The following is a 13,500-nucleotide window of genomic DNA, read 5'->3' on the forward strand; positions in this document are numbered from 1 at the left end:
AGGGACCGGCTAGAGGATTGGGTTCAAAGGACTGACCGAAGTTAATCTAGCCAATCAGTGGAAATAATCAGACTAAGGGTTACCGAAGGAATGTTAATCACAGTCAATACCACCTGCAGGTATAGGCCTGAGACTTGAACCACCAGCCTTGTAAATTGACTCAGTGTTGAACTCTGGGTGCAGTCTATAATTGGCCAGTTAGATTGTGATTTAAGCAGGCCGTATTTTCCTTTGCCCCTTGCAAAACGTTTCAAACCAAATCAATCCATAAATGGCAATGCAGAGTGAAAGGAGTAAAGCAAATGTGAGTCTTATTGTCATCCACGTTAAAAAAAATCTCGCAATTTCACTGAGTTATGTTTCTCATGGTAAAAGCCGATGGAAGTGCAGAATTCAATCTCCCCCTATCTATCAGTAAATATCTTTGTAAAAATGGAATTTCGCTTATTCAATCACGATAAAGTAATGGTTCGAAATGTAAACTGATGGAGCTTCAGAATATGACCCCCCGAACACTGGTAAAGATCCTGGAATTGTGTAATAAAATTAGAATTTGACATATTCAGCTGGCGTAAAACATGGCCTTGGGTTTGCCATTATTTTCTTCTGTTGCTATGGATGGTGAGCACTTTGCGATTGTAAATGCTGGGAGATCAACAACCTCTTCTTCAGACCCTGCTTGGAGACTGCTATATATTTTGTCAGTAAGTAGGGAACTGGCCTCGACTTCATGTTCTGTTGTTGTATCCCACTGGGGAGCCGCTGTTAACTGAAATTCAGGCCCCAGTCTCCAATGACTGAAACTATTAACTCCACTATTAACGAAAATGGTGGAAGACGGGGAAATCAGAAATCTCCACGCCCTCCAAACAAGGCACCTACCTTTTTCATGGGAGCAGGAATGGGCCCAGATCAGGATTTGCACATGTGTTTTGTTTAGGCAGCTGCCCATATAGATCAGCAGCTGCCTCCGATGTTGGTGACCCAAGTATAAGAAACATGTTATGTACAGGTCAGGAGCAGGTGTAAACATTGTGGAGTCATTTGGAGAGGTGGGGCCTCATTTTGGAAAGGCAGGCTAGATCTTTGGAAATGGTCTTGGAACACCTTTAGCGGAGGTACCCTTGGGAATGTTAGAAGTATGCAAGATTGTGTGTAAAATGTGCAAAGGCTCAAAATGTCAATCTCATTGGAAATGCCAAAATGGACTGTCAGAAGCAACTTGTCAAAAGTGTTAAAAGGAACTGTCACAAGGAATTGTTGCAGGACAGCACGCTGGTGCAGTAGTTAGCACTGCTGCCTCACGTCGTTGAGGTCCCAGGTTCGATTCCAGCCCTGGGTCACTGTCCGTGTGGTGTTTGCACATTCTCCTCGTGTTTGCGTGGGTTTCATCCCCACAACCCAAAGATGTGCAGGGTAGGTGGATTGGCCACGCTAAATTGCCCCTTAATTGGAGGAAATGAATTGTATATTCTAAATTTATTTTCAAAACGGAATTGTTCTGAGGAATTGTCAAAACTATTAAGAGAATCCTGCCCCTTGTTTATAAAAACACATTTACTAGATTTACAATTCTTCATCTACATCCTTATAAATACAAAATTTCATTCACTGCCGAATTTCTTTTGAAAAGAAGCATTAGAATTCATAGACTTATTTCAAGGGCCTAAAAGCACCTGGAGCTGTCAGTCAAACTGTGAAATGTAAGGCACCCTGTTGCGATAAAGGAAGGTTGCAAAATCAGTCCTGCAGCACTAATCCAGTATTAGCAGTCTTCAGGCTTATGTGACAAGAGTTAGATGACAAGAGGGGCAGCACGGTAGCATCGTGTCTAGCACAGTTGCTTCACAGCTCCAGGATCCAAGGTTCGATTCCCGGCTTAGGTCACTGTCTGTGTGGAGTCTGCACGTTCTCCCAGTGTGTGCATGGGTTTCCTCGGGGTGTTCTGGTTTTCTCCCACAGCCCAAAGATGTGCAGGTTAGGTGGATTGGCTATGCTAAATTGTCCTTAGTGTCCAAAAAGCTTAATTGGGGTTACTGGGTTAAGGGGATAGGGTGGAGGAGGTGTGTGCTTGAGTGGGATGCTCTTTCCAAGGGCCGGTGCAGACTTGATGGGCTGAATGGCCTCCTTCTGCACTGTAAATTCTATGATTCTATCATCAGACAAAATGAAATAATAAGCAAATTTTAAACTTTTGCCCTTCACATATTTGGAAAGAAATATCTGCAGTGTAGGTTTTTATATCTGTTAGGGAAGGAGCAATGAGCAGTGCAAGGTATACATGGTACGATAACATGTAACTAGAGGGTCCGATGAATATTATTTTAAATACATCATGACATGCTAAAGCATTGGAAGTGCCAAGTTACATTGGTCTAGCTATGCACCGTAGGGGTAGAATTGATGAACTTCTGCATATGGCAGTACATTCGCCTGATGATATCCCTTTGGATATTGTCATGGGACATCTTTGGGGAAGATCAGATGCCATTTGAGGGAGGTAAAATGCAACTTGGGTTTGTTAAAAGTAGGCGTGAATGTGTGTAAAAAAAATGTTAAGCTGATCGGAATGGTCAAGGGTTTCAAAATGAACTGTCAAAGGCAACATTCAAAAAAATGCCTGTCAAGCTGTCAAGCCATTTAAAACTCCTGCTCTTTAAATAATTTCAATGGGTAACAGCCAATTCGACATTTATATAAAAACAATCAAATGGCATATCTTAATCGCTTCCATAGTCTGAAGTGATTTTCAGTGTTTGGGATTATATTATGTGGCAGAAGCTGATTTAACCTCCATGTGGAAATGTATTTTTCCCCTTCAATTTCCCTCAGATTGTTTTTAATCTGGTTGTCCCTCCCTTTTCTCTGCATCTTGGGGCAATTACCCCAAATTCCCCACAATCTCAATCCATCACCAGAACAAATGCCTTTCATCTGTTGGGACTTTCATAAAACGAGTGAACATTTATGCCAATAGCCTTGCAGCTGCCAAATGAGGTATTCGGTGGGGCAGGGAGGAGAGCGGAAGGGGAGGACTAAATTAGTGGTGGAGGCAACCACGGGATGATTGTCAGTAGGTCCACTGAAGGAGGATTTTTTTCAAGAAAGTATAAAATACCTTGCCTTTACCAAAAAGAGGCTTGTATCCTTGGACCAGCCGACGAAGACAGTCAGTTGAATGACTTACCACTCAACGTGGACAGGAGTCTCAAAACGCCATGGGTCGAAATGCAGAGCTGGCCAGGCTGCTGGATTTGGTTGGTCAGTGGAACAGCACCTGATTTACCTAGGGCCAGCAACTACTTGGCCACTAAGGATTGACCACTGTTACCCATCAGGCCAATGGTGGAAGCTCCAAGGCCTTACTGCCGTTGGGGTGGGATCACCAGCGGCCTCTGTACGTGAGCGCAGGTAGAAAAAAAAGTCCGATGGTAGGAGCTGACGTATTAACCATCAAGGTCCAAGGATTCACAGAAAATTCATAAAATGAATGATTCATATCTGCCCTCAAAAGAAAATTGGCACTTGCATTTCCACCAAAGTCTGGAAACTGGTCATGTAACAGAACCACCTGGACTAAATATTTATCATTAGGTTTTCAGGTTTTAGGATATATATGTCTTGGAATTCTGGGATCTCTCAGCCTCTGCAATTTGCTGACGAAAGACAGAAATTACTGATGCTACAGTGACTCAAAATGAGTTGACAAAAAGTAAATTCCCTGTAAACAGTTACAGCTACTTCTGGTATTTACGGATTTGATCTGGTCCGATTGACTAAACCTCAACCCCACCTTTATGCAAATAGAGTGGAGTCCGCTTTTACTACACCAAATCTGTTGCATATTTTACTGTACCCTGTTACTAAGAGGCTCGAAGTACCATCCATTGGATGGAGGAATCCAAGTAGAACTGATGTATTTAGGTTTTAGACAAGGCAGGCTGATTGTGGGAGAGTGATGCATTTGGTTTGCGGTGTCTCCTTATGAAAATTTTGCTTATTTAAATTTCACTGACTGTGACAGAGAATAATTCCTGATTAAATTGCTCATGACATTCCTGTATCCTCTACAATTGGGGTAGGGGAAATATTCTGATATGCACCAATGTTTATACAATGCTGTTTGGCTCCGAACATAAATAGGCTTAAATGGCCATTGTTGTTTGGCTAATGTAACCAGTGAGTCACTTTACTGTGATTTTAAGCACAGATGTCTATGAGGCTAAATGGTCAAATATGGGCGCAGATGAAATTCCGTCTGGCAATAAGCAGGCTCGGAAAAAACTTTCATCCACTGTGTGTGAAGTGCAGCTGTCTCCGCATACTGTCACATTGCTCTTAATATAACCACATAAAACAGAGTCCCTTCTGGGCGGGATTAGCATGTCTTTCAATCCTGCTTTCTAACGGCACTCTATCTTGTTTTTGGGCCCGGTGGGGAACGCCCCGCCAACGTTGCACTTAGCCGCATTTCCTGCACGGAGGAGCAACAATCAGCTGAGATCCGCAGCGCAGGAAGAGAAAATTGCACCCCAATCTCACGACCCCCCCCCACCCGATCCAGTCCCCGGATTTTGCCAATGCGCCAAATCACCTGTTGGGGTGTCCTTGGGCCCTCTGCACCCCCACCACATACAGGCGGGGCACCCCCCCCAGGCCCGATCCCTGGCACAGGCACTATGTCAGCCTGGCAGTGCCCCTTCATGCCTCGCAATGCCACCTGGGCAGGCTAGTGATGCCAGGCTGTTACCCATATGGCACGGCCAGGGTGCTCAGGTGGCACTGCCAGGGTGTCAAGCTGGCAATGCTAAGGTGTCTAGATGGCACCAGCAGTGCCAGGCTGCCAGCCTGGCCAGAGCCTGACCACCCAGGAGCCTCCTCGTAGACCCCCCCCCCCCCCCCCCCCCCCGCTCCCAGGTACCGTTCAGCATGGTCCCCGTTTGTGGGGACCAATACTGAATGGCGCCCGGCTGGGCTCTCCTTCGCGAAGTCCGTAGATGCCGGAGGGCTAAGTCAGATTCTAGGCTGACTTCACTCTGCCAGACTGGGTCCCGCCCACTGTGAGCAGGATCCAGATCGTGACGTCTCGCAAGATTCGGTTAGATCTCGCGAGGTGTAACGGCTGTCAGGAATCCTGGAGGAGGCCGTTCCCACCACATACCGACCGCATCGCGCCCCTGTTCAGGTGGGAGGCAACGGATAGATCATGCCCGTTGTCAATGCTCGAGTCTCCAGCAAATAAAGCTCAATTTCACAGACATTGCTGTGGGAAAGTGGGAGGAACACCATAGGGATCCTATTTTTTGATTAGTTTTCCTTGAACACTTTTGATATTCGTGAGTTTTAAAAGTATTGGGAGTGGGTGTAAAACGCTTCTTGAATGACAGTCAAGAGTCATTCAATCGGGTCCTGAAGCGTCTGCTTTCCAATTGGTCCAGGAAGGCCCTATGAAAGTGGACATGTTGAATGGCGGGTGGGATGGGACCAAGCTGATGGTGAGGGAAGGTCATGTGATGAAACTTTCAGGAGTGTGTCCAACCAGAATAACTCTGTCTTGATGATTTAATAGAAAATAATGCGAATCTGACATGGAAACATGGGCGGGAACATGCAGAATGCCAGTCAATGCTTCAGGTAACCTTCATTGGCAGAGTTCTGCTGAAGGATGTCAAGCCATCTGCAGCCATGTACAATTCTGGTGAAGGATGTCAAGCCACCTGCAGCCATGCTCAATGATGTTTTCACACATATTCACACACTGGGAGTTAAAAACACAATCAAAGTGACCAGGGTGTGACCTAGTTTTTTTGCTTCAAACATTGAACCATTTTCTCTAGGTTTCCTGCATTTCTTATACTGCAGTGTTTATTCCTGTTGGTATTATAAATTGCTTTTAAAAATGCTTCTTAAAGCCCAGGTGTTCTTGGGTGACCATCAATGAGCCAAGAATTGTTAGGCCAGAAAAGATTGTCCCAAGATGGCAATGCTCGGGTTAATCTTAGGGGAGGTCATTAAAAAGCAATGCGCACAGGCTAGGGGGGAAAAGAAACAGAGTAAACACAATGAAGGCCCTGTTGTGCTGGCAATGAAGTGCTTGTTTTCTGATCAGACAATCCCAGATCAAAGGGTTGGGGCCCTGGGCTCTGTTAGTTCAACCTGCCTGCTTGGCTCAGCTAACTAGGGCTTTTTGATGGAGTGTCTTACTTTTGCAAAAACAAGAGGCTCTATTTTTGGTTGTGTTTGAAAAAAAAACAACAAGCCTTCTCTCTGCGAGCTAACATGGGCAGTTTGCTAGCAGCCTTCGTGGAGGAGCCAGACAGACAGAGATGACACTGCGGCTTACTTTCCAGAAAAGCTTCACAGGCTGGGCAGCAGTTGGGATATTACAATTATCCGTGATTTCCCCGAGCTAGAGAGTTGTAAAGTCTCTGAGGCCTCCAGCTCCCAGTTGATGGACAGTGCATGTGTGGGCTGTGCAGCCTGTTACAAGGTTCTGATTGCTCGAGGGTGGGTGCAACGGAGATTCACCAGGATGGTGCCCGGGTTGGAGCGTTTCGGCTGGGGCAAGTCTGGGGTTATTTTTCTGAGAGTGGAGAAGGTTGATGGGGGACCTGATGGAGGTACACAAAATTATGAGGGACAGAGATAGGGTAGGTAGGAGGTCTTTTCCCCTTAGTAGAGGGGTCAATAAGCAGAGGGCATGGATTTAAGGTCAGGGGAAAGGGAATTTGAGGAAGGGCTTTATGACGCAGCCGGTGGTGGGAATCTGGAACTCACTGTCTGGTAGAGGCGGGAACCCTCACAACATTTAAAAAGCATTTAGATGAGCACATGAAATGCCATAGCACAGAGGGCTACAGACCAAGTGCTGGAAAATAGGATTGGAATAAAGGGGTGTTTGATGGCTGTTGCAGACAATAGAGGCCAATGGGCCTCTTGATCTGCTGTAGAACTCTATGACGACAGTTCAATCGTCAACCTGCAATCACTGGGAGAAGAAATACTCTTGTTGCTTTGTGTAGTGACATCATAAACACACACAATTAAAAGTTGGCGTGTTTGCAATTGTGTTGCACACAATGAACAGCAGCATTCGGACACGCTCTGGGTTTGCATGTCAGCTATTTATGCAAGGTACCCTAAGAGGGCTTGGAGCTATGGAGCCCCAAGCAAGTCTGTACCTTCTAGAGAGGAAGGGATAACATTGTAGAACAATTGGGGGAGGCAGGAAACAAGAGACAGCTCGTCTGTAAAAGTGGACGCCCCAGAGATTCTTCATACCACAGGTTCCGTACCTCAGCCAGAAGTATCAAGTGAAGGCCCACCCCAAGAAAATAGACAATCAGCACCTGAGACATCTTCTGGTGAAAGAGAGGGGGCAGTCATCTTTCTGTTTGATCAAGGTGCATCTCTCCAGGCAGGCAATTTAGTAGAGGAAATGCACATGAGAATGGGACAGGGAAAGAACACGTTGAATAAAGCCTCACTTCTTTGGGGCTCATGTCTTTTCTTTCAGTTGAGGCCTAGAACTTGTAACCTGCAACTGTGACTTTTTCTCCTTGATTTATGAATCAAGGAAGCAATAATCATGGGACAATGTGTCTGCTCGCTGATCACACCGAGTAGCACTCCACTGGAAGTGGTTAGTAAATTGTACCCATGTTGCAATATCACTTTAAGAGCTTCTGCAAATTTTGTACATGTACTCGTGGAGCCGGGATGAAATGAAAATCGCTTATTGTCACGAGTAGGCTTCAATGAAGTTACTGTGAAAAGCACCTAGTCGCCACATTCCGGCACCTGTTCGGGGAGGCTGTTACGGGAATCGAACCGTGCTGCTGGCCTGCTTGGTCTGCTTTCAAAGCCAGCGATTTAACCCTGTGCTAAACAGCCCCTCTGTAAAGTAATATGGAACCATAACCCTTTTTGCTATTATTAGTGGTGGTTGCTGTTATGAATGCTGAACCTCAAGTGTAGAACTGTTTGTTGCACTCTCCTGTAATATGTATATATATTCATAGAATAATAGAATCATAAAATTTCCAGTGCAGAAGGAGGCTATTCAGCCCATCGAGTCTGCACCGGCCCTTGGAAAGAGCACCACACCCACGCCCACACCTCCCCCGTAACCCAGTAACCCCACCCAACCTTTTTGGACACGAAGGTAAATTTAGCTTGACCAATCCACCTAACCTGCATATCTTTGGACTGTGGGAGGAAACCGGAGCACCCTGAGGAAACCCACGCAGACACGGGAAGAACGTGCAGACTCTGCACAGACAGTGACCCAAGCCGGGAATCGAATCTGGGACCCCGGAGCTGTGAAACAACTGTGCTAACCACTGTGCTATCGTGCTGCCCTCACTGTGCTAATTCTAGCTGTGTTAATTCTCGCCTTCAAATAAATAGGACCTGCTGAAAGTTTACCAATCCTGTGTGATTGCGAGGTCTTGGAAAAAAAGTTAGAAACATGCCCAGCTACTTTGGGCCCATGGTGTCAGACAATCTTGTCCCTTTATGCAAAATTCAATACACATATCGGGAAAGCAGATACCACTTTTGGCCTACTCAGGAAACATGCATGAAATAATGTCAATATGGCACTCAGGGCTAAGATGTGGATTTATGACGCCTGTATCCTCAACAGCTTGTGGTATGTTTGTCAAACATGGATGTTTGGCAACCATCAAGAGAGGAAGCTTATCAACTTTCATCTTCGCCATTTGCAACACATTCTGGGCATCTCATAGCATGACACAAATCACAATGTTTTAAAAATTCATTCAAGGATGTGGGCATCACTGGCTCTGCCAGCCTTAAATGCCCATCCTAATTGCCCTCGAGAAGGTGATGGTGAGCTGCCGTCTTGAACCGCTGTGGTGTAGGTACACCCACTGTGCTGTTAGGAAGCGAGTTCCAGGATTTCCACCCAGCGACAGTGAAGGAACGGCGATATATTTCCAAGTCAGGGTGGTGAGTGATGTGGAGGGGAACCTCCAGGAGGTGGGGTTACCAAGTATCTCCTGCCCTTGTCCTTCTAGATGGTAGAGGTCATGGCTGTCTCAGGAACCTTGGTGAGTTCCTGCATCGCATCATGTAGATGGTACACATGGCTGCCACTGTGCATCAGTGGCAGAGGGAATAAATATTTGCGGATAGGTTGTCAATCAAGCGTGGCTGCTTTTTCCGGAATGGTGTCAAGCTTTTTGAGTGTTGTTGGAGCTGTACTCATCCAGACAAGTACAGAGTACTCCATCTCTTGACTTGTGGCTTGCAGATTGTGAACAGGCTTCAGGGAGTCAGGTGAGTTAAATGCCACTGAATTCTTAGCCTCTGATCTTCTCTTGTAGCCACAGCAGTTATGTGGCTAGCCCAGTTCAATTTCTGGTCAACAGTCCCTTCCAAGACGTTGATAGCAGTCCTCTCCAAGGCAAAGCTGCCAAGCATGTTGGCACTGAGCAAGCAGAGGCAAATTTGCCTTTGTGTCGGGATTATTCGCAGGATGGTCGCCAGACAGTGACACACCTAAGGATATGCTGTGTGGGGAGACAACCGGAGCTCAATGACCAGCAGGACATTCATAGCTCCACTTCAAGGTTGCTTACAAGCCTGACACGGAGCCCCAGAACATAAGCTCTCAGGCCTGGGAAACGTGAGCTGACGACAGAAGAAAATGGCAACACCACCTCTGGGCTGGCGTGGACCACCAACACTATAGGTGACTTGGCAACAGGTGCCAACAGCTGATAGCCACTTCAGACGCAGCACTTGTGACAAAACCTGCCTCCCAGGGATTGGTCTCTTTGGCTATCCGTAAATGAGTTTGATATGAAGCTGCCCCACCCCCATCAAATTTGATTTGCTGCATGTCCATCATCTTACGTAGATGATAGGATGCCGATGACAATGAAGCATGAAAACCACAGCAGAAAAAAAGTAAGTACATAACACCGATAAAGAACAAACACGTGCAGCGTATACCTACCCGTGAATTGTGTGAATGGAGTGGGGCTCATAATGGTACCTTCCCTCATGGTGTCGCATATCGATCGGTATGGGCGTGTGGAATGCCGGGAAAATGTGGTGCGAGGCTGAAATAAAGAAAACGAGGCATTAAAAAAAAAAGGTGCTGTACAAAGTGTGAAGAAAAAGTTCAAAGGCAACAGTTCTCATCAAGCGGTAGATGTTTCAGAGTAGGAGCATGTTCACCAGAAAGAAAGATGAGGAGCTTCATGTCCGCTATTGGCTCAATCAGAGAGGAGAAGCAGAATTAATAAATAATCAAAGTCATTCACAGCGTTCCTACATCACAAACATTAAAGGCCTCCAACTGGGTTTCTGACAAAGACCTGCAGCTACACATTCTTTGAACTCTAAAAGATGGTAGGGAGTGTGAAAGAAACTGGTGCGACGGACACAAAGAGAACATGACAGGGCTGGGAGAGTGGAACCACAGATCGGAATCAGTCCTGAATGCACTAGCTGAGCTGATCCAGTGCTGTGTGTGTGTGTGTGTGTGGACGGTTTGTGGCTATGAGTGTGTGGTGTGGGGCGGGGGGAAAGGTGGGGGTGAGGGTCAGGGTGGGTGAGGAGAGAGAAACCTGACTCAGCACCCCACAGTACGGATGTCAATGGGGCTTTCGGAGAGGCTCAGGTTGTTAAGACAACCGAAGCCACTTCAGCTGGCTTCTAATCAGACAGATGATGCCTAAATCTTTGGGGGATTAAGTACAGGGGATTCAGACTTATCACATTAAAAAATTACATCAAGCGCAGCCCAATTACATCTGAAATAGTATGTGAGGTTCAGCGCATCTTAGCTGAAGTGGCTATAAAGTAAATTACAGCCCCCTGTCAACTCTTCCTTGCTTCTGCCCATACTTCAGATGATGTCTACCCTTTGGTTATTGAAACTGCTGAAGCAGAGCAAAGTGTATTAGAGTCCCCCAGCTTTTCATTTATCATACAATCTCCTGCTTTGATAGTTCAGTAAACTCTGCTCAGCTCAGTATTAACGTTTACCTGTCAAAGTACAAACCATGTTTCAGAGAATGACAGCCACCTTAATCGTGAAAAGCAGCTCAATCAGTCTTTACATAAGGTTTGAAAAATTAAGCATTAGTTTTCTCACTCACTCTCTCTTGTGCAGTGTGGTACAAAAGGCTGCATATTCCTTGGCTGGTTCGACCCAGTTCTGAAATGTTTCAGAATCTCACTGTGCGGGGCCAAAGATGCGAATATCATGATGATCAGAAATGTCAGGAAGTGAAATGAGAGGGTCCAGCCTTCAGTAAGGAAACTAAGTGTATTTTGCTTCAAATATATGGCCCTGACCATATACTGAATTTCACACTTTCTGCTGGATAAGTAAGAGTTATTCTTGGATTCACATTTTCTGCCACACTCTCCACTGAGCACACAGGGTCAAGTCTCTTCCGCTCGTTCTGCAACCTAAAGTGTATCAAACAAATTGACTCGGGCTTTGACAGGTCAGAGTCTGGCCACTTCATGGATACACGAAGCCACTAGTATAATGGGCCTCTGTTCTACTGCCCCAGACAGCGAGTGGGTGCAGGCAAAACAGCTTCATTCAATTTGCAGTGGAAGTTAACGCACCATTATCAATGGTCAGAGTGAAGAAGAGAAGAGAAGTGCCCTGGTGGAAAATAAGAAAAAGGGGTCCTGATGTTCTGAAAGTAGTTAAAACCTGGTCATGTAAACAGGGCTGTTAATGGATCAGAGTAAAGAGGGCGGGATGGAACTCAGCTCGTCAGAGGTAACACACCCACTGATTAACCGTTTCAGGATAAATCTTTTATCAAATGTTTGAGGGTAAATTTACCTCGGTTACTCTGTCATTGGTTATTTTGGAGTATACCTCTCTAAGTTACACAGTGGGCTATTAACCATTTCAGTGTAAACCTCTCTCAGTTACACTGTGCTATTAACCACTTCAGGGTAAACCTCTCTCAGTTACATTGTGCTGTTAACCATTTCAAGGTAAATCTCACTCATGTTACCCAGCATGTGCTATTAACCATTTCAGTGTAAACCTCTCTCAGTTACACTGTGCTATTAACCATTTCAGTGTAAACCTCACTCAGTTACACTGTGGGCTATTAACCATTTCAGTGTAAACCTCTCTCAGTTACACTGTGCTATTAACCATTTCAGTGTAAACCTCTCTCAGTTACACTGTGCTATTAACCATTTCAGTGTAAACCTCTCTCAGTTACACAGTGGGCTATTAACCATTTCAGTGTAAACCTCTCTCAGTTACAGTGTGCTATTAACCATTTCAGTGTAAACCTCTCTCAGTTACACACTGTGCTATTAACCATTTCAGGGTAAACCTCTCAGTTACACTGTGCTATTAACCATTTCAGTGTAAACCTCTCTCAGTTACACTGTGCTATTAACCATTTCAGTGTAAACCTCTCTCAGTTACACTGTGCTATTAACCATTTCAGGGTAAACCTCTCTCAGTTACACTGTGCTATTAACCATTTCAGTGTAAACCTCTCTCAGTTACACTGTGCTATTAACCATTTCAGTGTAAACCTCTCTCAGTTACACACTGCTATTAACCATTTCAGTGTAAACCTCTCTCAGTTACACTGTGGCTATTAACCATTTCAGTGTAAACCTCTCTCAGTTACACAGTGCTATTAACCATTTCAGTGTAAACCTCTCTCAGTTACACTGTGCTATTAACCATTTCAGTGTAAACCTCTCTCAGTTACACACTGCTATTAACCATTTCAGTGTAAACCTCTCTCAGTTACACTGTGCTATTAACCATTTCAGTGTAAACCTCTCTCAGTTACACTGTGCTATTAACCATTTCAGTGTAAACCTCTCTCAGTTACACTGTGCTATTAACCATTTCAGGGTAAACCTCTCTCAGTTACACTGTGCTATTAACCATTTCAGTGTAAACCTCTCTCAGTTACGCTGTGCTATTAACCATTTCAGGGTAAATCTCTCTCAGTTACACTGTGTTATTAACCATTTCAGTGTAAACCTCTCTCAGTTACACTGTGCTATTAACCATTTCAGTGTAAACCTCTCTCAGTTACACACTGTGCTATTAACCATTTCAGGGTAAACCTCTCTCAGTTACATTGTGCTATTAACCATTTCAGTGTAAACCTCTCTCAGTTACACACTGTGCTATTAACCATTTCAGTGTAAACCTCTCTCAGTTACACTGTGCTATTAACCATTTCAGGGTAAACCTCTCTCAGTTACACTGTGCTATTAACCATTTCAGTGTAAACCTCTCTCAGTTACGCTGTGCTATTAACCATTTCAGGGTAAATCTCTCTCAGTTACACTGTGTTATTAACCATTTCAGTGTAAACCTCTCTCAGTTACACTGTGCTATTAACCATTTCAATGCATATCTCTTTCAGTTACACACTGTGCTATTAACCATTTAAGTGCAAACCTCTCTCAGTTACACTGTGCTATTAACCGTTTCAGTGTAAACCTCTCTCA

At 45.0% G+C, this 13,500-nt stretch overlaps 1 protein-coding gene across 5 annotated transcripts in view; it reads right to left on the reverse strand.

The window, feature by feature from the left end:
• Positions 1–13,500, reverse strand: part of gli2a (GLI family zinc finger 2a) — a 488,975-nt gene that overhangs the window by 159,444 nt on the left and 316,031 nt on the right. For all 5 annotated transcript variants that reach the window (XM_038790037.1, XM_038790038.1, XM_038790039.1 and 2 more), the window contains one exon: positions 9,986–10,091. In XM_038790037.1, coding sequence (XP_038645965.1) covers positions 9,986–10,091 — 106 coding nt within the window. The remainder of the gene's footprint in view (positions 1–9,985; positions 10,092–13,500) is intronic.

Source organism: Scyliorhinus canicula, chromosome 2 (genome assembly GCF_902713615.1).
Source record: "Scyliorhinus canicula chromosome 2, sScyCan1.1, whole genome shotgun sequence".
NCBI lineage: Eukaryota > Metazoa > Chordata > Chondrichthyes > Carcharhiniformes > Scyliorhinidae > Scyliorhinus > Scyliorhinus canicula.